The sequence below is a fragment of the Guillardia theta genome, assembly GCF_000315625.1.
Source record: "Guillardia theta CCMP2712 unplaced genomic scaffold GUITHscaffold_41, whole genome shotgun sequence".
Lineage (NCBI taxonomy): Eukaryota > Cryptophyceae > Pyrenomonadales > Geminigeraceae > Guillardia > Guillardia theta.
Window position 1 is genome coordinate 129,343 of NW_005434633.1, and position 24,661 is coordinate 154,003.

General features: G+C 54.2%; 10 protein-coding genes across 10 annotated transcripts in view; 4 read left to right on the top strand and 6 right to left on the bottom strand.

Moving 5' to 3' along the window:
• GUITHDRAFT_109720 (hypothetical protein) overlaps positions 1-518 on the top strand; it is a gene marked incomplete at both ends in the record, with an annotated part of 4,045 nt that extends 3,527 nt beyond the window's left edge. Inside the window, one exon of the mRNA XM_005831186.1 lies at positions 381-518. Coding sequence (XP_005831243.1) covers positions 381-518 — 138 coding nt within the window. The remainder of the gene's footprint in view (positions 1-380) is intronic.
• Positions 519-574: 56 nt separating this feature from the next.
• GUITHDRAFT_109721 (hypothetical protein) lies at positions 575-2,208 on the bottom strand (the record flags this gene model as incomplete). The annotated part of the gene is made up of 4 exons (XM_005831187.1): positions 575-1,392; positions 1,691-1,784; positions 1,992-2,138; positions 2,197-2,208. The coding sequence occupies 4 exons, from the start codon at positions 2,206-2,208 to the stop codon at positions 575-577; spliced, it is 1,071 nt and encodes a 356-aa protein (XP_005831244.1).
• A 696-nt stretch (positions 2,209-2,904) lies between these two features.
• On the top strand, positions 2,905-4,440 carry GUITHDRAFT_109722 (hypothetical protein; the record flags this gene model as incomplete). Its single annotated transcript, XM_005831188.1, has 9 exons — positions 2,905-3,078; positions 3,139-3,273; positions 3,443-3,492; positions 3,544-3,621; positions 3,675-3,795; positions 3,853-3,934; positions 3,986-4,212; positions 4,258-4,373; positions 4,425-4,440. 9 exons carry the CDS (start codon positions 2,905-2,907, stop codon positions 4,438-4,440), a joined length of 999 nt encoding a protein of 332 aa, XP_005831245.1.
• A 19-nt stretch (positions 4,441-4,459) lies between these two features.
• GUITHDRAFT_153005 (hypothetical protein) lies at positions 4,460-5,211 on the bottom strand. The gene has a single exon (XM_005831189.1). It carries the CDS (start codon positions 4,999-5,001, stop codon positions 4,717-4,719), a length of 285 nt encoding a protein of 94 aa, XP_005831246.1. The 5' UTR covers positions 5,002-5,211; the 3' UTR covers positions 4,460-4,716.
• A 1,836-nt stretch (positions 5,212-7,047) lies between these two features.
• GUITHDRAFT_87478 (hypothetical protein) lies at positions 7,048-7,863 on the bottom strand (the record flags this gene model as incomplete). The annotated part of the gene is made up of 1 exon (XM_005831190.1): positions 7,048-7,863. A coding segment is annotated over exon 1 (567 nt), but the record flags the coding sequence as incomplete, so codon positions are not given.
• A 470-nt stretch (positions 7,864-8,333) lies between these two features.
• Positions 8,334-11,066, bottom strand: GUITHDRAFT_139820 (hypothetical protein; the record flags this gene model as incomplete). Its single annotated transcript, XM_005831191.1, has 18 exons — positions 8,334-8,377; positions 8,426-8,532; positions 8,675-8,781; positions 9,001-9,071; positions 9,120-9,171; positions 9,230-9,467; positions 9,523-9,671; positions 9,727-9,813; positions 9,858-9,926; positions 9,974-10,027; positions 10,075-10,140; positions 10,196-10,225; positions 10,278-10,299; positions 10,543-10,608; positions 10,669-10,730; positions 10,798-10,843; positions 10,889-10,928; positions 11,024-11,066. The coding sequence occupies 18 exons, from the start codon at positions 11,064-11,066 to the stop codon at positions 8,334-8,336; spliced, it is 1,353 nt and encodes a 450-aa protein (XP_005831248.1).
• Positions 11,067-11,832: 766 nt separating this feature from the next.
• GUITHDRAFT_109725 (hypothetical protein) lies at positions 11,833-13,451 on the top strand (the record flags this gene model as incomplete). Its single annotated transcript, XM_005831192.1, has 9 exons — positions 11,833-11,975; positions 12,031-12,110; positions 12,162-12,283; positions 12,336-12,461; positions 12,517-12,542; positions 12,587-12,635; positions 12,700-12,773; positions 13,166-13,220; positions 13,266-13,451. The coding sequence occupies 9 exons, from the start codon at positions 11,833-11,835 to the stop codon at positions 13,449-13,451; spliced, it is 861 nt and encodes a 286-aa protein (XP_005831249.1).
• A 3,136-nt stretch (positions 13,452-16,587) lies between these two features.
• Positions 16,588-17,295, bottom strand: GUITHDRAFT_57809 (hypothetical protein; the record flags this gene model as incomplete). The annotated part of the gene is made up of 1 exon (XM_005831193.1): positions 16,588-17,295. A coding segment is annotated over one exon (708 nt), but the record flags the coding sequence as incomplete, so codon positions are not given.
• A 1,542-nt stretch (positions 17,296-18,837) lies between these two features.
• Positions 18,838-19,101, bottom strand: GUITHDRAFT_62307 (hypothetical protein; the record flags this gene model as incomplete). The annotated part of the gene is made up of 1 exon (XM_005831194.1): positions 18,838-19,101. A coding segment is annotated over one exon (264 nt), but the record flags the coding sequence as incomplete, so codon positions are not given.
• A 4,272-nt stretch (positions 19,102-23,373) lies between these two features.
• Positions 23,374-23,922, top strand: GUITHDRAFT_72389 (hypothetical protein; the record flags this gene model as incomplete). Its single annotated transcript, XM_005831195.1, has 3 exons — positions 23,374-23,479; positions 23,562-23,692; positions 23,743-23,922. 3 exons carry the CDS (start codon positions 23,374-23,376, stop codon positions 23,920-23,922), a joined length of 417 nt encoding a protein of 138 aa, XP_005831252.1.
• Positions 23,923-24,661: the final 739 nt, after the last annotated feature.

Consider the following 24,661-nt stretch of genomic DNA (forward strand, 5'->3'; position numbering starts at 1 on the left):
CTTCTTGTTCTTCTTTCTTCTTTGTTCTTCTGGGTTTTTCTTTCCCTTAGGAATTCCAGCTTGAAGTTTTTTTCCGCATCATCCTGTCATCCGGGGGTGATCGCGAACCCCGACCCTCCCTCCCACTAGCGCGCGAGAGGAGAAGAAGGCAGGCGGCAAGTTCAGCCGATAGAGAAAGTGATCGCAGGAGGAGCAGGAGCAGGAGCAGGAGCAGGAGCGGGAGAGTGAAGGGATAGCAAACTAATCCCTAAGTTAAAGATGTGAATGGAAGGACTCTTGGCTTTCAGGAAGACGTGCTAGTTGTTCCATTTAAACTTTGATCGATGATGCAGACACGTATCGATGAGAGAGCAGCTACAGAAGAAGAGGACGAGGACTAGGACGAGGACGAGGACGAGGACGAGGACGAGGACGAGGACGAGGACGAGGACGAGGACAAGGACGAGGACGAGGACAAGGACAAGGACAAGGACAAGGACAAGGACAAGGACAAGGACAAGGACAAGGACGAGGACTAGGGGAATCAGCAGGAGAGGTGTGAGGAGAGGAAGGAACCAAAGGAACGACAACTAGGCTACTGCCATCTCGCAGGAATCATCTTGTAGTTGCTGGGGTCCTGCTGGACGAGGCCCAGGAGGGCCAACGGATCATGCACATACATCCAGGCAAACTTCTCCTCCTCCTCCTCCTCCTCCTTCCTCTTCGCCACCCTCACCCTCTGCCGTTTCATTCCCCACCTCGCGTAGATTTCGTCGACGAACCCCAGCCCCTGGGGAGGCATCACCATTACTTGACCCTCCACCGGCTCCCCGGCTCCCCCCTGCTGGGGAGCAGGAGCCGCCAGCAGGTGCCCACCAGGACCGGAGACGAGGAGGAAGTTCGCGTCGGTAGTCGCTGGCCCGCACATGCTGCATGCTCCGAGCCCCGTAGCGGGGTTGGCGTACATGAAGACACGATGCCTTCCAAGCATCTCCCGAAGGTTCCACACCCCTTCCTCCTTCAAGGTGCGCAGCAGGTCAGCCCTGGCGTCGACGGCAAGAGCGTCGTGGAGATCGGCAGTGGAGGAGACGCAGGAGTCTTGAGCAAGAGCTTCCTCGAGGACTCGGATGGACCTCGGCATGACGAGAGGCTCGGGGAGGCGGGTGTTGAGCTCGATGAAGAGGGAAGGGAGCTGCAGCTTGTCGATACCCGGGTGGGTCCAGTCGGAGACGTTCTGAACCCGTCCTGCCTCCTCCTCCCACCTGTTGATGGGGATGTGAAGGCCCGGGGCCCTCCAGTGCTCCCGGAGGTGGCGGTAGATAGCAACGAGGTACTGCTCGCTAGGGGGGCCCTTCCAGGAAGGCTTGTCGGCCACGTACGCGAAGACGTCAAGCTCGTGCTCGGGGATGCCGTCTGCTGGGAAGAGTGAGGAGTGTCGAGAGAAGGGGGAGAGCGAGATGGCCTTAGCAATCGACAGGCAGGCAGGCAGACAGGCAGGCAGGCAACGGTGGGGACGAGGAGCAGGAGCAGGAGCAGGACGAGCAGGACGGACGAGGACGAGGACGAGGACGAGGACGAGGAGGAGGACGAGGAGGAGGAGGAGGAGGGCAGATTGTGTGTGGAGCATATCGATTTGAGTTACAGGTGACGAAGAGGGGAATGTTGTTGTCAAAGAGACTTGTACACAAGACGAGGAGACTCGATAATTCACCTGGCGAGTAGACCATCGCTCTCATTGACTCTTTGTGATAAGAAACCTCAAACTTGTCGAGAAGGGAAACTTGTTCGTCGCTCAGCTCCACTACCTGCGAGTACACTTCACCCCGACATCGCTATGAGACTGAGTATGGGCTCGCTGGAAGAAGGAAGAGAAAGGAGCGGCAGGAGGCAGGAGGCAGGAGACAGGAGGCAGGAGGCAGGAGGCAGGAGGCAGGAGGCAGGAGGCAGGAGGCAGGAAGGATTGGGTAGAAGGGAGCGAGGAGGAGGTTGGAAGGAGGGTCTATGACACCCACCGAGCCTATGGTAACGTCTCCTTCATTCTTCACCAGCGATGCTACTGCCCCTCTCCAGTTCCCCGAGTGTAGGCAGAAGATCCTTGTCCAGTTCGAGACGCTGTGGAAGAGGTCACCACGAGCAGGAAGTGATATCTGGACCCGTGCCTGGCAGGACGCGAAACTAGATCGCTGGACTTCACCCTTGCCCGGAGCTGAGCTATACCGTTGCTGCCATACGAGAAGATCTGAGTGGGGAAGGTCAGGTTTCTCCTGCTTGTCCCCTGTCGTTTCCTTTCCTCTAGCTTCTCATGTCCTCTCCCTTCTCACTCCTCCCTCTGTCCTAATTTCAGATCCCATCCATCATCCGTCCATCTATATCCCTCCCTCCCTCCCTCCCTCTCTCCCCTCTCCCTCATCATTGTAACCTTCATTGCAGTCGGTTCAAGTTTCCAGCTCGACCTGACCCGGTGAGACTCCCGGGCCGGCCGGGCCGGGCCCGGGGCCTTCGTCGCCGGGGCCGCCGCGAGTTACTAGCAAAGGGGTTTTCGGAAAAAAGCGTTCAGTAAGCATCATAGAGTCGGTAAATTCGACTCTTTTACTCAAAGTTAAGTTAAAAATCAGTACGAGGACAATCAGGAGAGTCGACTCAGGCTCAGCCGCCCGGCGCTCGGAGTGACCCGGTCACGGCCGAGCGCACCGTATACCAGGCTACCGCCGCTGGGCGGGGCGGTCTGGGCCGGGCGGCCGCGCCGCCCCGGGTGACTGAGAGTCGGCTCTTGAACTGAGCTAGTGATCCCAGGCCTGGACGGGGTGGTACCAAAACGCGGTCATTACCAGGGGTCAGTGAAGGAGATGCACTAACTTTGGAAGAAGGGTAGTTTGGAAGGTCAGGAATGGGGGTAGGGTGGACTCAGTTCGCTACCTTATCGCAATGGGGTGTGCAGCCTCAGCAGTGGTTGTGACCAGCATGGCGGTCGGGACGACGCTCATGGTGGAGAAGGAGAAGAAGAAGGAAGCGAACCCTGATGAAGTCTTCGAGGACCACAACAAGACAGGACAACATGAGCTCAAGTCGAGGAGAAAGTCGTCCTTCACTCTCAAAATGGTCTAAAGCTATTGATAACTTGTTGTGACCACTGATCTTCGATACTTCTGTGCGTCGCAGGCGCGGCTGAGGAAAATGAAAGACGCTCCAAAAGCATGGCGAAGATCTATCTCTCGACTGAGCGTTGAGAACGGAACATACTGGGACGAAGGAGCCCACCAGGACACAACAGTGGAAGATGTGGACGAGAAGGAGGTGGAGAAGCAGATCAGACGCAAGAAACGAGAGGAAGAAAAGGAGGCGAAGAAACGCAGGAAAGCGAGAAGAAGAACAAAGAGCATCACTCCCCAGCCGAGATTCCAGAAAGGAGACGATGCAAGAAAACAAATGTGAATGGCACAAACTCGATTTGACAACCCTTTAGGTCGTAGTGAACATCAACAGCGAGGATCCGTCGCAAGCGATGTACGGAAGGTGAGAAATCTGTGCGTTGTCATGATGAGAAGCAGCTGAGGAGAAACTCAGAGTCGAAAGTCATGAACTCGTGCTGGGCGCTGTCGGGAAGGAGATTCAGTATCAAGTTACTCTAGAAAGTGGGGCGAGGTAGCGATCGAAGCATTGAGGCTTGTTAAGGAGCTGAGAGATGGTGTGTGAAGGCTGGTGTTCCCCGAGAAGATCTTGAGAAGAAGACAGTCGGAAGTGAGCTTGCCGACCGAGCAGGAGCAGGAGCAGTCCCAGCCCCCGACTCCATCGGCGGCTAAGAAAAGATGGTTGAACGTGAGGCTTGTTGCAGTGCAAGGATGCTTCCTGTGATGACTGAGAAAACTTGCGCAGAGGGCAAGATCGAGTTTAGGAAACGTCTTGGCGGATCTCTCCTCGGAGATCACAAACTTGGCGAGCAGGCTGACTTCGGCAGGTTCAGTTTCGATTCCACGTGGCCGGATGTCGTTTGATCCGATGTGAACAGGGAGCAAGGCTGCAGAATCAAAGCCAGAGGAAGTAAAGAAAGACGACAGCATGAAGAAAGAGGAGGAGGAGGAGGAGGAGGAGGAGGAGGAGGAGGAGGAGGAGGAGGAGATCGCAAAGGCAAAACCAGCGACTGTCGAAAAGAAGATTCCTTCACAGAGTGCTAGACACGAGCGGACGATAACGTCAGACGACCTAAACGTCTCCCCTGAGAACAGCGAGGATGAAGTGAGTCGTGTTGCTTGCCATCTGCTGCTCAGCTGACACCTGCAGGAGATCGAGCTAGTCTACCATCACATCCAACCTACCGAGCAGAAGATCACCATCGACTACAAGACGGCGAGCGGCGCTTTGAGGAACAACAAGGTTGACTTCACTGCGTTCGAGAGGTGAGGAGGGGGAATGGGGGAGGAAGCGAAGGCTGTGATACACGACAGCAGGGCTGGTTCCAAGTAGCCGGGGCAGGATCCGAGTTGGTTTCATAGGGCTGTATTGATTGCTGTAAATGTAGAGGTCGCTGAGCTGGGAAAAACTTGAAGCTCTTGAGGTTGTAAAGGTCGCATGTCAAAGACGAAGTCCTCCTGCTGGTCTCCTCTCCATCCCTGTCCTTGTCTTCACCACCGCTCCGCCCTCTCCTCCTGCCCCTTGCCTTCACTTTTTCTCACCTCACCCCTCCTCTCCTCTCGTCCTTCTGCTGCTGCTGCTGCTGCTGCTGCTGCTGCTGCTGCTGCTTCAGTCCATCCTGACAGACACGTCACTCAGCCACAGCGAGACGGACGAGTAGTCGACGTCGCCTTCATAGCGATGCACCTCCTTATCGTTCACCCCGATCACTATCATCGCCGGGAACGTCTCGATGGTGTACAGCTCGCAGAGCAAGTCGTTACTCTTGGGGACGACAGCAAACTGGAAGACCTCCTGGAACAGGAGCGACATGTAGCTCCAGATCTGCGGCGTCGTCTCCAACTCAACGAAGAGGATGGCGAGGGGGAGCGAGCGGTCGGCGACCTCTGCCATGTCCTGCGAGCGAATGACGGGGAGGTCCTTGGAGGGAGCTGAGAAGTCCACGACCTCGTCCTCGTGCAAGGCGACGACTAGAAACTTGCAGAGCTCTAGGAGGGAGATCTTGCCTTGGAACACCTTAACGGCATCCTGGTTCGGAAACTTGTGGAGGATGAGGCGAGGGAGGAGGACGGGATCTATCCCATACTCCTTCATCATCTCCTCCTCGTCCACATGGACGCAGCCGAAGACGATCCTGTGACGAAAGATTCTGGCAGCGTAGGAGAAGAGCTTCGGGAGGCTCATTTTCGCTGTGAAGAGCATGACGTGCGGCCTGTCCGTCCTGTGGGCTCGGAACTCCAGCAGGCGCTGATGGTTCAGCCACATCCAAAGATCGTCGTCCTCTCGCACTCCTCCTCCTATGGACATCTGACTCATTCCGAAGGATCCGGAGGAGCGGAACGAAAGTCTCGACCGTTCGTGAGCATGGAGGTTGGTATCGGACATGCTCCTCTCGAGTCCCTTCCTCCACTCCTCGCTCCTCTCCTTCCCTCGGAGCACATCGACGGCCCTGTGCCTGAAAGATACGTTGGTCCTCGACCCGTTGCTGCTGCCCGATGGTGCCGAGAGGAAAGGAGGCGCAGGGACCTCGAGCTCTTCCTTGCCTTCCTTCTCTCCCTCCGACACTTTCGTCTCCTCCCCCTCCTCCTTCCTCCTCGTGGGCGACTTGGTCAAGCTCGTTACAGCCTCCGTCACAGCATAGCCGAGCATCGCCATCAGAGCAAGGGCGAGCACAACGGCGTGCAGAGGGTTCTCTGCAGGGTGTGTAGAGAGGAAGGAGACGAGGACCAGAGCGGGAGGGAGAAGCTTTGCAAGCACGACGAGAGGAGAGAATCTGATCAGGAGCAAGACAGCAAACAGCGGGAAGATCAGCACCGGGTTCCACAGGAGCACTCCCTCCACCCACTTGCCGATGCTCGTACACTCAGGGGAAATCCATGAGACCCAGGCCTCCACGAACCGCCGGAGGAGGCTGGCCAGCATCCGCAGCATCCCATGGCAGTGCGAGGAGGAGAGGAGGTGGCTCAGCTGTGTGATCTCGTGGCAGATCATATCAAGAGGGAGCATATTGAGGATCCCAGAAGTTATGGCGACCTCCCTCGGGCTGCTGAGGATGGCGAGGAGGCCGCGGGAGAGGAGGGGGCAGGAGAGGTAGACCTCGAACACGATGCGGATGAGCACGTCGACTTGCATCACGTACAGCAGCAGGTAGTAGTCCCGAAACACCAGGAAGATGCTGTCAGGCTTGCAACGGTTCCAACCTGCCTCTATCCTCGCCTTGGTCGCGTCAAAGATCCACTTGAGGTTCTCCTCCAGCCTTGCCTTCTCCCGCACGTTTTCGGGCAGACCGGCATCACCCAGCACGTGCTGGTCGAACGTAGGCAGCAGCTCCTCGATCACGTTGCTGCAGGCCTGCACTAGAGTCTTCATGGAGGGAGGGAGGTCAGAGCAGTCGCGCAGGGGCATCTCCACGTCCTCCAACTCCCTCACAGCCCGAGCAGTGATGTTGTGCCTGGCAGATTCAGCCCTCAAGGAGATGAGAGCGCGAGCAGCTGCATGCACGTCGTTCAAGCTAGGAACGAGATTCTCCACCAGGTTGGCAAGCTCTCCCCCTGTCACCAGACGGCTCAGCATCCCCCTCTTGGGCATGACTTGGTTGATGAAACCCCGTATCCTCTCGATGAGGGACGTGTAGTCTCCGTCCAGCTCTTCGTACGCCAGCTCTGCCAGCTCCGTCTCCGCCTTGTACGGTCTGGTCTTGGGGTAGGGAAGGCAAAAGATTCTGTTCTCCATCATCCTCTCCTGAACATAGTCGATCACCCGGTCGTGCATAACCAGCTCCTCGTTCGCTTCGTCTCCCAGCTTCCTCAAGAACCTTGACGGGTAGTCCTCGCAGCGATCTCTGCTGCTGTAACTCTGCACCAGCCACACGATGCTGCTGGCTAGAAACTGCTCGTCACTGATGTTCCTGAACACCTCATCGAACATCACTACGTCGCCCAAGAATTCCACGTCCAGCTTGTTCACTTTGCGCATCGTGTTGTAGAAGAAGACTGACGACAGCATGGCAGTCAAGGCAACCATCTTCGTATCGTAGACCTTCGTCCCTCCTGGCGCTCCCAAACCTTCCGAGTCGACCAAGATCGTCATCGTACCCTTCGGCACGCATGTCTTGTTGTTTGACTCGCAAGCGCCCTGCTCTTCCTCCTCCTTTTTCTCCTCCTCCTCCTCGGGCAGCTGGTGGATCCACAGGCCTTTAGTGAACCCCTCGTCTCCACTGCTGACCTCGAACACCCTCGACCTTCCTACCAGCGAGTTCATGAAGAAACTCTTGCCCGTCCGCGCTTGCCCGACGATCCCTATGGTCTTGAGCGTTTGATTGATGACACTCGGGGAGCGCAGGAAGGCGATGCCTTCAGGATCGACTTCCAACTTCCCCGAACGATCTCGAACGAGCGATCGAGACCTGATAGGCGTCGATTCATTCACATCTTGGTGACCGTGTACTCCTGCCCCGTACGAGGAAAGGACAAAGGACAGAAGGAGCGTTCCAGTAAGCAGAGTCATCGCTCCAGCCACAGGTTTGTTGTAGACTTTGTAGTTTCTCTCTGGTGTTCAGGATTTGCCTTCTTGGGGTTATCTCATATTCCACCCTTTACCTACCCTCCTTCTAGCCAGTTTCAATTAGCAACATTCGTTCCGTTTCTTCCCTCGCCCATTCACCATACTCTCAACCTCAAAGACACTTCAATCTTCTCTTCTCATAGTTGCCATCACTTTCACACCTTCATCTCTCACCGATCATGATCTCCTCTCCTCTCCTCCTCTTCTCTCCTCCATATCTTACACCCTGCATTTCGCCCTCCCTTCTTCCCCACCTCTTGTGGGGGACCAAAAAAACAGACTCGATTTTAAAGATCTTTTTTTCTCTTTTACAGACAAAAGCGTTTAATTCTTTTTTTTTAAACCCGCCCATCATCCGAGATGTCCGAGTGCAGCCGGGCCGCCGGGGGGGGGGAGGGGCCGCCGGAGCCGCCGCCGCAAGCCGGGCCCGGTCCCACGGTGACCGCTGCACCGTTACAGGGTCTGATCGAGTCACTGGGGTCTGACTGCTCCGGATCCGTAGTAAGAGCACCATGTGACTCTGATGATAGTATCAGCGATCAACGTGTTTATTTACCATCATTCCACGTAAATTTTCTCATCTAGTTAAGGTTACAGTCAATCAATTTAAAAGTGACGCTACTCAGTCAGCACAGGCGGCTCGGGGGGCTGCAAGAAGAGGATCAGATCGTAACAGCCTTGACAAGATCCTTGGGGTTCGACATTTCTGCGCCATCCAGTCAGTTCACCCACGAGCCGGACGAGCTGCACTCACTCATGTAAGGCCGCAGGATGGTCTGCCTCATGGACTTGACCATGCTCTCCTGCAGGCTCTGAAGCTTCTCCGACTTCTCCTCCGCGCTCGCGACAGCGCTTCGCATCCTGGATGGAACATCAGAACGCGATATGCAACGAAAGGAGATGAAGAGGGAAGGAGGGGAAGTATTCGAAGGGAGGTAGTGGGCAGGTGGGAGTGATTGAGAACACGAGGAAGGGAACACGGAGGGAGAAAGCATCTGTGTACCTGTCCATTCCAGTGTTGATGAAGTTCCTTGCCCACTCAATGAGGTCTGGGAATTCTGAGCAGCCATTCTGACTGAGGAGAAGGTTTCTGTCCATGATGCTCAACTCCTGCGTGAGTGTCTCAGATCTGAGTCGAAGATGACGATGAGGGTAGAGGAAGGAGAGGGGAGGAGAGAAGGAGAGGGGAGGAGAGAAGGAGAGGGGAGGAGAGAAGGAGAGGAGAGGAGAGGAGAGGGGAGGAGAGGAGAGGAGAGGAGAGGAGAGGAGAGGAGAGGAGAGGAGAGGAGAAAAAGTTTTGCATCGTGCGGGAGGGGAAAGGAGGGAGACCTGCATCAGGGGATGGGAGGACGGGAGCATAGTTCCGCTCTTGGGGAGCTTGGCGAATTTCTCATCCGTGTCTAGGAGGTCAATCAATGACTTCACATCAGCTCGACTCTGCTCCCTACCTTTCACTTTGGTCGACGCCTCGTACACGCTCTCCCACTTCCTCTCCTCCTCCTGCACAGATCCGTAACCACAACACACATCCACTGTCTTCCCAAGAACAGCTCCTCACCTGGAACTTGGCCAGCAGCGCCTTCAGCTCTGCCTCCTCAGCTGTCCGCTGGTCGTTGAGAGGGTTTGGCTTTGGCCTCTCAACCTCTCCTCGTGCGTAAGCGGTCTGAGCAGGCAGCCGGTGGTTGGAGAGACGCTTCATCTTGTTGATCGTCACTCTCTCTGTCTCCATGATGAACTGAGCGCAGATTTCCTCGAAGGCCTCGACCAGTTGTGGAGCCTCGTGGCCATAGACACGCCTGGCGGGTTGAAAATTCACCGCAGCGAAGGAGCAGTCGATCCTGTCCTGCTTACCTCACACTCGCCGTCTCAGCTTCTACGATGAGTTCGAGCAGCTTCTGCAGTCTCCGAGGCTCCTGCGCATCCTCCACATCACCAACCAAACCGCGTCGCGCCAAGTCAAACGGAACCGGAAGGTCAGCAGGAATCTCCTCGTGAAGGACCTGAGCAGCAGACACGATTGAGATGGAGGATTACATCATCAGCTCTCCAGCTCACCAGCTTTGAGAAGTTGCTCTTGTACTCGGGAAGCTTGGCCTCGCCATCATGGGCCGGGAGATCTTTGCCAGCCTCAGCTTTGGACGGCTGTGAAGTCGTCAAGGGTTGAACCACGACAAATAAAGGCTCACTCTCTCCGACTTGGAAGACTTCTTGGAAGCTGCCGGCTGATCATCGTGGACCTTACTTGCACGCTCACTCTACAGATGCGATCAGAACATGCCGCTGTCCTGCCGATGCTTCATACCTTGCGGTGATGTGAAGCATGAGGGCTTCGAGCAGATTTCTTCTCCACCTGCTCCTGTCAGGAGCATCAACTACCACCATCGCATCACACGTCAGTTGGACCTTCTTTGACTTCTTCGCAACTGATGCCTCAACAGGCTCTTCCTCGCTGACCTCCTCCTCGATCGTCTGTACGGCAAGCATCAGATTGTGCTGAGGACGCATGCCATCGCTCTTTCATCACCCGCTTCTTGGACTCCTTCTCAGACAAATGCTGCGAGGCTCGTACGTGAGCGAGTGTTTGAGATGAGGTGCATGTGACTGACCTTGTGAGCTGTCTTGGAAGACCTGGATGACTTCTCGTCCTGGCCAACAGACATTACTTGCATGTTCGGAGGTTACACGAGATTATATGAATTACCCTTTGGCTATGAGATTCTCTCTTGCTGTGTTCTTTTGTTTTCTTTCGCTCATCGCGCTCCTGATCAACTTCTGCTTTCTCAGTTCGTTTGTTCTCGTGGTGGTTTTCTTTTGTTCTTGATTCCTGGGTTGGATTAGAAAAGAAAGAAGAGACCCGCCCTGCTTTCTCACATGCTGGGATTCCCTGCCTCTCCTGTGTTCAGTTTCATGCCTTGACTTTCGATCACTTGCATCAGTCTGCATGCATCATCAAACATCGTCCAACGATCATGATCAAAATTGATTGCTCCTCCACACCTTCCGTGATTTCTGCTGGGTTGCACCAGACTCCTGCCAGCATGTGAGATGATCACTTCTTCCTGATCGCTACTGTCAGACCCTCGTGATCTTGGAGCTTCTGCCCTCCTGTGGCCATTCTCCACTCACGTCCGAGTGATCTGACTCATTCTCTTCGCGATCTTCTTTCGCTTGTCTGCATTCAGGCTCACTGCTACATCCGAATTCGACGATGCGTCACCTGAAGACAGACTTGCGCTTGCGGTTGTCAGTCATCGATCCTGTATTCTGCATAGTTGATTCAAAATTGACAGAGGTGTTATACATCTTCTCCACTATCTTCACTCTGACAAAACTCTCATTCTTTCTCCTTCACCTCCCTTGTCTGAACTTCTGTCCCTCACTGATCTAGACACCATCTCCTGTCCTCTCCTCCCTGCTCATCATGTCGTGCCATGTTCTCCTCCTGCGCCCTTTCCCACCTCTGTCTCCTCTTCCTCCTCCCCGTCCCATCACCCTACCCTCCCCTTCCCTCGCTAGCGATCCCGTCAGGCCGCCATTTTGAATTTAAACCGTTGAAGGTAGCGTGGTAACGTTCCAAACCAGATTGTAACCGCCGCACAAAAATTTAGAACAGAATCTGGGATAACAATCTATTTCAGTCTGTGACGTATTCTAGGATAGATTCTAGGGCAAAATCTGGATCATCGAGTGGGAGCGAAATGAGTCCAGTGGAGGAATGAAGAGGGTTTGGGGATGGTGATGACGAAGGAGGAGGAGGAGGATGGTGGAGACGGCATGCAGATGGTCATGAAGATCAGCATGATAATGGCAAGGGGCGTGACAACGATGTGGAGAGTGAGTATGAGACTGAGGAAGAGGATGAGAACGTTTTTCTCGTTTGTTTGTGCTCCATGCAAGTCAGCATTGGAAGTAAGTCGCTGGCGCTAGAGCCGAGGCAGGAAGTGTAGGAGGAGGCAGTGAATGTGTAGAAAGAGGTCTCGGTCCGGGGTCTACTAGAAGCTGTGAAGGTAGAGAGGAGGGGATGCTTGGAAGGCGGTCGACGACTCTTTCTGTCGGCATGGATTGATACTTGCGCGGTGCAGTTGGATAGCTCGTCAAACAGAACAGACAAGAGAAGAGTTTTGCTTGCAAACTGCTTGTTCGCCTCAACGCAAGCCGACCATGCCGAAGTATTGGGTCAACAGGAGCTTGCAGAGCAACATGTCGCATGAAAGCCTCATCCGCGAGTACTCGCTGACGTCGCTGGATGCTCTCAAGTCAACGCTGGTTTACTCTTGCAAGCTTGATGAAGTCGACGAAAAGATGTATCACTTGACCTTGTCGCATGCTCTGCCTGTTGGAGCTGATCGTCCTCCACAGAAGGACCAAATTCGTTCAGTTGTCAGCCACCAATCGCACCCTAGAACAACTCTCTTGTCACCCCCGCCATTCGATCTTTGGTTCTCACTCGACGTTTTTGCCAAGAGGAGCTGACTGTTTCTTCCCCTCAGCTTGCTGGCTACGGACGATGGCGGGCATCTTCATGTCCAACACAGACGCCAACGCGTACCTTGAGATGTACCACATGCATGTTGTCGACAGAAGTCAACTGGCCTACCTGCTCAGCGAGCCTGTGAGAAGCTGGTGAGCAGGATAGAGCGAGGTGTGTTGAACTTGTCAAGCAGGAAGGAAGAGAGGGCGGGATCAACGAGCTCACGATCAACTCGACGCTGCATTCCTTCGGCCGGGCGATCGACATTGGGGCCGGAGACGGCGGGGTGACGCTGGAGCTTGCCCCGCTCTTCTCGGAGGTACCGTTACACCCGACACAACGGTGGAGACATGGGCCCTGACTCTTGTGTCAAGATCGTAGCGACCGAGGCCTCTCAATCGTGATGGCGCCACGTCAGTCTGCCTGTCCTCACCCTCCTTCCAGATGTGTCGATGCTATAGCGCGCAAGGGCATCGAGGTCGTACACACCCAGGTGGGGATGGAGAATATCTGAACTTGTCGGGAAGGATTTCAAACCTTACGATACGTCTTTTCAGGACCTGAACTCGTTTCCTTCCAACCGATATGATGTCCTTTCCCTTATCTCTGCCCAGAGATTTCTTTTCACAGGGTAGTCCAGGTTGTCATGTGTTTCAATGTCCTGGATCGCTGCTCCTGCCCCCAAGACTTGCTCTTTGATATGCATCGGCTAGCTGTGCAGGAAACAGGTCCCTCCCTCCCTCCCTCCCTCCCTCCCTCCCTCCTTCCCTCCTTCCCTCCTTCCCTCCCTCCCTCCCTCTTCTTCTTAACCCATCTTGGCTTCTCTCCACCCTATCCTTCTCCTCCTACGTTCCTTTGCTGTGCTTCCGTTGTTCTCTCCCACCCAGGTCCTCGTTTCTGTCCTCTTCACTCCCTCAAACTTCTCCATCTGAGCGTGTTGGAGCAGGAAGGATAGTCTTGGCCGTCGCCTTACCGTCCGTTCTTCGCGCCAAACTACCTGCTGCTCGCTGAATTTCGCTCCAGCTTCCGCCCCTACGTCGAGTGTGGAGCTATGGGGAAAAAATGTCCTCCTGAGCAGGTGTGGACGGCGTGAACATGATTGTGGGGTCGTCACAGTGTACAGGACCTGAAGCTGAACCCACGAGCATCGTGGGAGGCGGCGGTGAACGAGTTCCAGGAGAAGGCAAGGGGCACTTGCTGTTCAGAGCCGTTGGTGACTCAAGTTCAGATTCTGACGCCCAACAAGCTCCAAGTGATCAGCTTCTCTAGAGTCCCGTATCTCTGTCAAGGAGACGTCGACAGTCCGTGAGTGGATAGACAAGCTGTGATGGGAAATGATTGAAATGTGGTGGTGGCGACTGTGATGATGGTGGTGATGGTGATGGTGATGGTGATGGTGACGGTGGTGAGACGGTGACGGTGATGGTGACGGTAATGATGATGATGATGATGATGACGATGATGATGACGATGATGATGATGATGATGATGATGATTGTTGAGGTATTGAAATGATGGTGTTAGTTCTGTGGTTGCAAATGATGATTGAGGGACGAAAAGGAGTAGACGACGAAGGTTGAGATGATTACAATCGAAATAGATGTGACAGCGATGACATGGATAGCGCTGATTGGGGATGATAATTAGAGACTATCGCAATGACAATGATTTGCAGTTACTACGTTCTGGACGACGCAGTGTTTGTGTTGAAACCAGCGGTATAGTTGATCGGCCAGAAGAGGAAGAGGCAAGAATCGTGTGAATAGGACTGACATTTGCAGAGCTCTTTTCTGTGCTCATTTTACATCTTGAATAAATAATTTACACTTCGCCATCGGTATTCACTATCTTGCTAATCAGAGCCTTGTCACACCTTACTCTGTCCAGACTGTCTGAGTACTTCCAACTAAGATCTCAGCAGTTCTGTTTGCACAGTCAGGTTCCTTGCTCACGGCCATCCTTCATGTCTGAACGTGTTTGATCACCATCAACAGTCAGCATGCGCTCAGAAAAAGAAACTTACTGTCAACAACGTCATCCCTACGAGCCACATCCAGGAGAAAGTCGCAATAATCCGTCCTTTCAACAGCACCGAGCAGGTCCTCCTGCAACATTGACAAGTCAAACCAACACCTTCAGACCTTGATCACAACAACCAGCCCCACAGTCCTTCTGGTCGAAGATTGGTTCTGCATGTATAGCTCACTCCTCTTTGCGAGGTCCATTGCAAATAGCTCGCACGCTCGGGCCATGATCTGTCTCCATACTCAGAACTCTCAAACAAAGTTTCATAGGTGTGTTTCAGACGACACTCGTTCACCAACATAACAACAACATTCGTGCACCAACATAACAACAACATTCGTTCACTAACATAGCAACAACATTCGCGCACCAACAGAACAACGGCATTCGTTCACCAACATAACATACATCTCATCGCATACTCACATAACATGCGTCTTCTCTTATCTCCAACGAAGGCGCTTGTTTCCCCTTGGCTACTTTCGCCTTCGAGCTCGTCGGCTCGCTCATTTTCAGCTCCTCAACGCTAGCACTGCGCATGATCTGCATGCCAGTCAGCCTCGTCCCCATCGCTCGCCCTTGGCAAACTAACTCGCTTCACTGCTCGCGGTTTGAGCTCAAGCTGTTTGACAACATCTTTCGGAATATTGGCACATTCCAACGATCGCTCCGACCAGAACCTGCCATGTCATCAGCAGGAGCAGGAGGATCTCAAAGGCGGGAGAGGAGAGGACGCAGGAGAGCGAGAGAGGAAGGGAAGGAGAGTTGCAAGAGACGGAGGATAAGGGGTCTTAGGGGAAGTGGAGGTGGGTAAGGAAGAAACACGCAAGGGCAGCACGCACCCGAGCAGTTGGTTCATATTCTTCTCGTGAAACTCGGCTTGAAATCTCTGCCTCTTGCTCACGCACAGGGAGGGAGGATGGATCCACTCCAGCTGCTCCAGCGCTTCGTTGATGTCCTCCCCTCCTCTGGACGTTGGCACAGGAGTGACCGCATGGGATTCCTTGACGCTGCTTCCAGCAGCAGCGAAGGGGAGAGGAGGAGGAGGAAGTCTGTGCGAGGAGAGCGTGATCGGAGCCATGTCCCTGCTCCCTTCCGCTGACCCTGCTCTCGTCTCCTCCTCCCCTCCTTCCATCCTTCGGCAAAAGTGTATGTCTAAGTGTGACCTGAAATATTTTCGAAGGACAAAATCCTTCTTTGTCAGGCCCATGATGTCGACACGGCCCGGCCCGGGTCACCATCGCACCGGGTGCCGAGCTGAGGCCCGGCCCGGCCGGGCCCGGCCGCCGGGTGGTTGAACTCCGACTCAGGCTCGTGACCGGCTGGCAACACTCCTCGGACACTGACGGTTGCACACTGGGCGGGGCCCACGAGTCTGGCCGCTGAACCGGCGGTGTGGTGGCTAAGTACGATCATGTTGGCCTCTGACGACAGTGTCAGGGTCAAGCCTCCTCGACTCTCCTGAATCTCCTCGTACTGATTTTCAGTAACTTAACTTTGAGTAAAGACTGAGCTCGTCGATGTCGATTGGCATTCACTCTTTATTACTTTTGATCATCATCATCATCATCATCATCATCATCAGCAGCAGCAGCAGCAGCAGCAGCAGCAGCAGCAGCAGCAGCAGCAGCAGCAGCAGCAGCATCAGCAGCATCAGCATCATCAGCAGCATGTAGAGCATAAAGCTCGTCAAGTTCTGTTCCCGCCTCTGGATTGAGCGCAATCTCTCCAGCAGATAAGCTCTCCCCCAGCACACCCTTGACAACATCCCAACGCCCTCGTCGCCTTGCATGGTCGGCGCAGGTTCTGCCGTAGGCATCCTTCCTAGCGACGAGCTCTGTTCCTCCGGCATTCACCAGGGCTCTGACCACATCTACACAACCCATCGAACATGCTGCATGCAACAACGTCCTCCCATGCTCATCCGGAGACATGAACGTCTGCCAGCGCTCCTGAAGCTCTGCCAGCAACAAACTTCCTTGCGTGTTGCCGGGGCACATGATGAGGAAGCACATTCTCAGAGCACGAAGGTAGACATCGTCACACTTTAGGTACTGAGACATTCTTTTCGCCGTGTCTGTCTGAAGGTAGACTTCTGGACCAACCAGCCTCAAGGCTGTTAAAATAGTCCCTGCGTTCTCCTCGTTCCTCATCTCTTCAAAGCACATCAGGGATTTGTTGTCCTTGCACAGTAAGATTTCCTTTCCAAAAAGCTGCACCAATACCTCAAGTGCAGCCTGGCTTCCACTTGTACACGCCTCGTGCGCGCACGTCCTACCATTCTTGTCCGCGCACATGACCAGGTCCTTGCCCCCTAGCTCCAGCATGGCCTTCAGCCCCTCGACGTCTCCACTCGTACACGCCTCGTGGAGGCAGGTCCTACCATTCTCGTCCGCGCACATGACCAGGTCCTTGCCCCCTAGCTCCAGCATGGCCTTCAGCCCCTCGACGTCTCCACTTGTACACGCCTCGTGGAGGCAGGTCCTACCATTCTCGTCCGCGCACATGACCAGGTCCTTGCCCCCTAGCTCCAGCATGGCCTTCAGCCCCTCGACGTCTCCACTCGTACACGCCTCGTGCGCGCACGTCCTACCATTCTTGTCCGCGCACATGACCAGGTCCTTGCCCCCTAGCTCCAGCATGGCCTTCAGCCCCTCGACGTCTCCACTCGTACACGCCTCGTGGAGGCAGGTCCTACCATTCTCGTCCGCGCACATGACCAGGTCCTTGCCCCCTAGCTCCAGCATGGCCTTCAGCCCCTCGACGTCTCCACTTGTACACGCCTCGTGCGCGCACGTCCTACCATTCTTGTCCGCGCACATGACCAGGTCCTTGCCCCCTAGCTCCAGCATGGCCTTCAGCCCCTCGACGTCTCCACTCGTACACGCCTCGTGCGCGCATGTCCTACCATTCTTGTCCGCGCACATGACCAGGTCCTTGCCCCCTAGCTCCAGCATGGCCTTCAGCCCCTCGACGTCTCCACTCGTACACGCCTCGTGGAGGCAGGTCCTACCATTCTTGTCCGCGCACATGACCAGGTCCTTGCCCCCTAGCTCCAGCATGGCCTTCAGCCCCTCGACGTCTCCACTCGTACACGCCTCGTGGAGGCAGGTCCTACCATTCTCGTCCGCGCACATGACCAGGTCCTTGCCCCCTAGCTCCAGCATGGCCTTCAGCCCCTCGACGTCTCCACTCGTACACGCCTCGTGGAGGCAGGTCCTACCATTCTTGTCCGCGCACATGACTAGATCTTTGCCCGCGATCTCCAAAAGGATCTTCAGAACGACAGAGTGTTTGTTTTCTGCAGCTTCATGCGCGCAGGTCCTGCCGTGTAAGGATCGAGTCAAGATCAACTTGACCCCTCCAGCTTCAACGGCGACTCTCATGGCGTCCAGTCGTCCGCGTGAGCAGGCGTCGTGCAGGCATGTTCTACCTTCGTCGTCTTGTATGTGAACAATTTCGTTGCCCGCTACCTCTATCAGCGCCTTCAGCACCTCAGCAGACCCGTTCTTACAAGCCTCATGCGCACCGGTCCTCTGGTTTCTCCGAGACATCAAGGCAAGCTTTTTGCCTCCGACCCCCAACACTACCCTGAGCGCGTCCGCGTGTCCGTTGTCGCATGCTAAGTGCGCGCAAGTCGACGAGTTGTTTCTGATTTCCCAGAAAAGCTCTTCATTGCCTGCCTCAGCCGCGAGCTTTACAAGCGTCTTCAAGACCTCCGCTTGTCCGTGCTCACAGGCAACATGGGCACAGGTGTTTCCCAGATCATCTTTCCACTTTAGAATCTCAGTTCCCTTGAGTTCAACAAGCAGCAAAACTAGATGCACCTGCCCGTACTCACACGCTGCATGCAGCACGGTTGTCCTGGTCTTGACGGTTTGAAACACCAATGTTGCTCCCGACTCAATCAGCTTTCGTGTTGTGTGAGTGTATCCCAAGGAGATTGCAAGTTCGATGTAGCTGCTCCTCGTGTCACTGTACCTCATGCTTCCATCCAGCTTATGGCCTGCGAGCTTGAGAATCTGTAGCAGATCCGCCTGTCCCCTCTCGACAGCTTCAGCAGCGGCGGATAGTTCCCATCGATTGATCGTTGCCGGCCAGAGACCCAGCAGCTTGCATGTCTCAGCAGCTGCCTCTGCTCGCTCCTGGTCGTCAGTGTCGACAGCCCATACCTTCCTTGTCAGGTGAGCTAGCTTGCGCTGGTGCACCATCCTCAGATCCTCCCTGACTAATCGGTCGCACGCGTCTCCAGACGTGTGCTTCAACCAGAAGTCTAACTTGTTCATGGACATCTTCTTCAGATTCGCTGCCTGGGTGAGAGCTTGGATATGGAACGCGTCATCATTGAATTCATGAGCCTTCGACTCCCGGTACACCCTCAACAACTCATTGCACTCGTCGGTGATAGACTGCTTCAACTTCCAATGATTACCTTCATGTATGTCCCAATCGCTCTTGGAGAGTCGTTCGTTTACCTCCGCAGACGCCATCACGACATTGAGATTGGACTCAATATCCTCCACTATGTTGCTGATCAAGGCCATGAAGAGCTGTTTCCTCTTTCCCAGTATGTCTTCGATCGTCGAACAAGTCATGTTGGAGTTGATCTTCAAAGGCAACACACGGACCAGCACTCCGTTCCCGAGCTCCCGCATTTGAGGCTTCTTGATGAGTTCGAGGTAGGACAGCGGGGGATACAGTATTTCCTCTTCATCTGGGTACTGAGAAAGGAACTTGACCGAAGCTCCCCGGTCGACGGCCCCACAAGAGATTTCAAACACAGTCGGGTGATCCCCTCTCGTGGCATACTCCAGCGCAACTTGGACGTCCGTCGTGGTACTCATCATGCCCAGCTCGACTCCTCCTGACACTCCGTACTGATCCTCCTCCAGGAACTCCCGAGGAATCTGCAGGCCATGAAACCCGCGGTAGACCACTCTCTCCTTGGGCAGGACCGTCACCTGGGACAACTTGATGATGCCGCTGACGATGCAGAAGATCGTAGTCGTGTACTTGTTCCCTCTGAGGGCAGCGACCTCGGCTGATTTAGCTCCGTTGCTGATGTCGGAAGGGTTCCGCAGGACTGTGTTGTACTTGACGAACATCGGACCTGCTCGGGCATTGAAGTAAGATGCAACACGTCTCATGTAGGACACAGCATGTTTCATGTGAGACACTACATGTCTTCAGTAAGACACAACATGTCTTATGTAAGTTACAACATGTATCAAGGGAGACCCTCTGACTGTCAAAGTACAACAACTTCCTCCTCACCTGTGTAGAGCTGGAGGGCGATCACCTCCTCCTTCGCAAGTCCTGCCATGATGACGTGGGGCAACTTAAGGATGTCCTCTGCCGCTTGGATACGCCTCTTGCCCACAGAGTGCTGCTTCCTCCTCTCTGCGTCCATGACAGAGGACCACTCCTTCATCGGAGTTGTCGTGGATCCATAGTTGTGCGAGAAGAACTCAACATCGGAATCCCCTTTCATGCAGTGCTCGTTTCTCATCCCTGCCATCAGATCGGCCGTTGGTAACCCGATGTCCTGGATAAGCCCATCGTGAAACTTCGACAACTTCCCAAAGACAGCCATCTTGCCCTCCTCCATGCAAAATTTGGTGTTCTCGCAGGCATCTGCTCTTGTGTTCCTTTCGCTCTTGTCTCTGGACCTCACTTTCATCTTCGCTGCCACTGCCATCAACACATCGGCAAACTCCGTCACCCACTGTTTGTCGTCACAATCGCACAATCCGGCGAGCGGACTGTCTGGCGTTCCTCCTGGGATGAGTTCAGCTAGAGACTGCAGGATGCCCTGCTGGGCAAGAGCTTGAGACTTCAGGCTGATTTCCCATTCCCTAGCGATAGCGTCCCGATACTCTGCAAAAGATTCCTGGCGTTCAGAATGAGCGCGGAGAATGTCCTTGGCTATGTTCAAGTCTATGCTGAGCTTGCTCTCCAAGGAAGAGACGCTCCCAGCGCCTCCAACCTGCCCTGCATTCTTATACCCGTCGGACAAGTCAGCTAACTCTGAAAGCACGCCAGTCGGGAGCGCCCAACTTGTATCATCGGGGGATACCTTGTTCTTGCGCGGAGAGCTCCCTTGATGCCTGATGCAGAAAGCTCTCTTCGCTCCCTTGATGCAACTCATCATGCCTGATGCTGGGAGACTGTTGAGCTAACTCTACCTCTCCTCCACACTCCCCTCCACCATCGCCTTCACTTCCACTCTTATCCCAAGGACTTATCCCAGGCCTCACTGTGATCAAAAATATACTCAAAGTTAAGTTAAAAATCAGTACGAGCAGTTATGTCTCGACCTATCAGGCTGGGTGGCCCCGGCAGTCCGATCCGGCGGACCGGCCGGGCCGGGCCGGCGGAACTGGGGCTGTAGGTTTGCCGGATAGGATCCTGCGAATCTTCAGTGCAGCGCACCGCCCAGCAGCAGTGAGTACTCGGAAGGCACTGACGACTTGCACGAGGGGTCACCTACATGTATTATATCCCCGTCATTTTATAATACTTGTACGGACCACTGCTGGTACAAATGATCGAATATTGTTCGTGTGTATAACTTTTTAAAATTCGCTCAGCCTGTACCCCACCAGAGGTCCCAAACGTCACACCATATACCCCCACTAATTCTACCCCCCAATCTGTACCCCCTTGGTCCCACTACCCACATATTCCCTATCTGAACCCCCATGTATCCCGTGTCGGTGCCCCCATTTCGTACCCTACCCCCATCTGTCCACCCCACCGTGAAAAGACGGTCAATTGCCGTCAAGCATTATTCACATCAACGCACGTAGGCATGCTGGCTCGTTGCGGGCTCATAGCCTCGCTCGTGTGCCATGCCTTCGCTCAGTATGATGGGATGACGGTCATCGGAGTCTCTGCCCAGACGTTTTCATACATGGGCAAGAATGGTCTGATCCAGCAAGATCCGAACTCCCAAAAGCTCACTTCGATCTACCGGCTGAACTTTCAAACAGTCGAAAGTGTGTTGATACAAGTTCTGCAGTCATCCAATGAAATTTACATAGTATCAAAAGGAGGGAATTATAAGGTTCTTTCTAGCTCATTGACAAGTCTCATCTCATCGTTTGCTGGAGAGACGAGTCTAGGGAAAATTATTTTGCAAAATGGAATTGTGTACGATCCCTCAACGCAAACATCTACTGCAATTGATACCAGCAATCAGTTTCAAGCAAGTTTTGTCAGTAGAACTTTTTTTGCTGGCTTTGTTTCATCAACAGATTCAACACAGCAATACAAAATCTACGACACGAACTCGGCCGGGCGATTCAGCTTTGGAACTTGCAGTGGGCCAATAATGGTTGCGCTTGACAGCACAACCATTCTCTTTGGTAGTTGCTCATCAAATTCCGATGCGCTGCTGGACACAAAAACGGGAGCGCGATCAGCCGTTTCATCTCCCCTCCAGTTCTCTTTTTCTTTTTCTGCCGGACTACATGCAGAAGTTGATGATGGAGTCATTTTCTTGTCTTCATCGTGCCCCTTTGGTGGAAACATGAGCGATCGATTTCCTTCAGGAAGCAACTACCGAATCTGCCATGTTTCTCCTGCTGGAGTAGTTCAAGGTCTTTGTGACAGCGACTTTGCAATTTCTCAGTATTCGTACTATGGGTTCTCTGCAAACCGACCAGCGCAATTGTTTGTTTCGAAACAATACGTAGTGGTCATGGAGGTCCAATCTGTCGGTTACGTCAAGTTAGGCGATCCCACCAAGAGAGTAGCATATACAGATACGAACACCATTTTATGCATGGCACTTGTAGATGATGTGATCTACTTCCAGGTAGAAAAGACTGATGGAAAGCTCTACCTTGGAATGTATGATATGCCAAGTGCAAAACAAATCCTTTTCTCGCCTGTGGACACTCGTTGGGATTACCTGATTCCCTTATCTTTTCCTCTCAACGTGCTACTGCCCCTTAAAACTTACAGCGGTGGATCGAACAGCACAAGCACTGCAGCTATCGTTGGTGGATCGATCGGAGGCGTTGTTGCCTTGTTGCTCCTCTTCCTTGGCTTTCGGTTTGCGAGACAGGGGAAGTCCGGGGTACCCTTGCTTGATGTTCTGTTTGGATGCTGTGACAGGCGGAGAGCAAAACGATCTACTGCTCAGACGAACAAGGTGCAGAAAAAAGGTTCAAACACCGCGATTGAAAGCGCAGAATTAAACTTTGCTTCTTCTCAATTTTCTAATACCGACTCCAAGATGTCGGAGCTGGGAGAGATCGTTTTGACAGGGACTGACTTGTCGTCCATGGATGACAAGACGTCAGACCTCGAAGAGATGGTGTTCACAGGAACGCCTTGGGTACAAGATGTTGCTGGAAGTGTTGCCAGCTGTGTCCTCAGCATCGGACAGGCAGCTCCAATCTTCGGAAGTATCTTCGTGATCCTAGGCGAGATCAAGAAACATGTTGATACCTACCGAGCTGCCGAGCAAGAGTGTCAGAGAATGTCAGCATGGTGCTCGGGAGTGATGGTCAGCATTGCTAGACTCGCCGAGGAAGTGAAGAGCCTGGATGAGAGCACAGAACAACTGCTCGACCAAGTTGTTCTCAAGCTCCAACAGTTTCGTGATCTTATCACTTCTCGCTTGACCTCCCAAGGGATTGGAGGCCGTTTGTATGCCTTCTGGACATCCAGCGGCTTCCTGGTAAGTGTTGCTCTCTGAACAGCAACCCTTCTGATGATGACGTGGCAGAGCCAGTCCAAGGAAGTGCAAGCACAGCTGGAGCTGGTCATGAGCAACCTGATGCGCCGACTGCAAGCAGACACGCGTGTGGAGGTCAACCAGATCTTGCAGCGCTCAGCTCTCCTGCCGCAGATGGACAAGCAGCTGACTGGCATCATGGATCAGCTGCAGGACCTGGGAGGTGAAGCTCGAGGAGCTTCTTGTGTTGTTCTGACAGTCAGCTATGTCAGGTGAGATTCAAAGCCTGCGGAATGATGTGAACAAGGTGTTGGAACAAGCAAGTCGACTCAGCGGGAAAGAAGCTTCCAAGAAGCGACGATCGTCCAACCTTGAGCGCTTCTCTATCGCCGCATCGCAGATGCAGATCGAGGCAGAGCCCTTCGCTAAGGGAGGGTCCTGCCTGGTGTACCGGGCAAAATACTCCAACATGCTTGTCTGTGCCAAAGTGTACGACATGCGAGGATACAACATGACTCAGATGCGTCAAGCTCAAGACAACTTCTCGCGCGAGATTGACTTGCTCTGCCGCTTGTCTCACCCCTACGTCCTCCGCATGTTCGGCATCTGTGCAGACAACCCCACGAGTTCCGATCCTTGTGACTGAACTAGCTCAGGTACGAGGAGAGGGGCGAAGAGACTGAGAAACATGTTGGACCATCGCACGAGGGTTTATGACGAGAGCGCAGGGAGGAGATCTCCGAGACTACATCGACGCTCGCGGGGTGCAAAGTGAGGAAGAACGTATCAGGATCATCACGGAGCTTGCTTTCGGCCTCGATTATCTACACGCCAAGGATGTAAGAAGCAGCTTCGATGCTACTCAGCTGCCAAGACTGACAACCTGCAGATTGCACATAGGGATTTCAAGAGTCGGAACGTCCTCCTGACCATGGACAAGACTTGCAAGATCTGCGACTTCGGGTTGTCGAAGGAGACAGGCAACGACACGACCGCAGGTTCAAGCCTCGGCACTCCTGCATGGTCAGCCCCTGAGATCTTGAGAGGAGAATGTCGAGAGGTAAGATAAGATGCGAGCCAGAGTCGCTGGTTCCCTGCCCTTGTTTCCAGTAGCTGAAGCTGACGATCAGGTCCAAGAGTACCTCCGAGCTGACGTGTACAGCTTCGGGGTTGTCGTGTGGGAGGTTCGCGCATAAGCGTCGCACGATCTAGAGTGACCTGGTTGCCAGCTTGAGACGGGCCGCGTTCCCCATTCCGAATGCGTCAACGTGATCGAGGTCAGTGCGCTCCCGCTGACTTGTCAACCGTCATCACCTGACATCTTTTTACCGTCAGATCATCACCGTCGTTTGTGTTCAGCACAAGATGCTGGAAATCCCTTCGACATCCTCGGAAAAGATCTCAGAGCTCATGAAGAGATGCCTGGTTCCCGAGGGCGCGAGCAGACCCAGCATGACGCAGATCCTAGAGCTCATCGGGTCGTGAAGTTGTTGAACTTGTTCTGCCACTACAAATCTATCCGATCAAGAAACTTGAACTTGAATTTAATGATGAGTCTCCTTCGCTCCAAGTTAAGTTAAACTTCAGTGGACCATCAGCCTCAGTCCAACTCCCGATGTGACTCCGGACCGTGCTCGGCAGCCGGGCCGCGGCCGCGGCCGCGGCCGCCCCGCGTGACTCAGTGACCGTACCGTACTGCCACGGTACACGGTACTGCCGGGCAGCCCGGCGGGCCGGGGCCCGGGAGTCGGAGGCAGTAGGCCGTCAGGTAGGCCGTGCCATCTGGAATGATGTGGGGGCCGCATGCG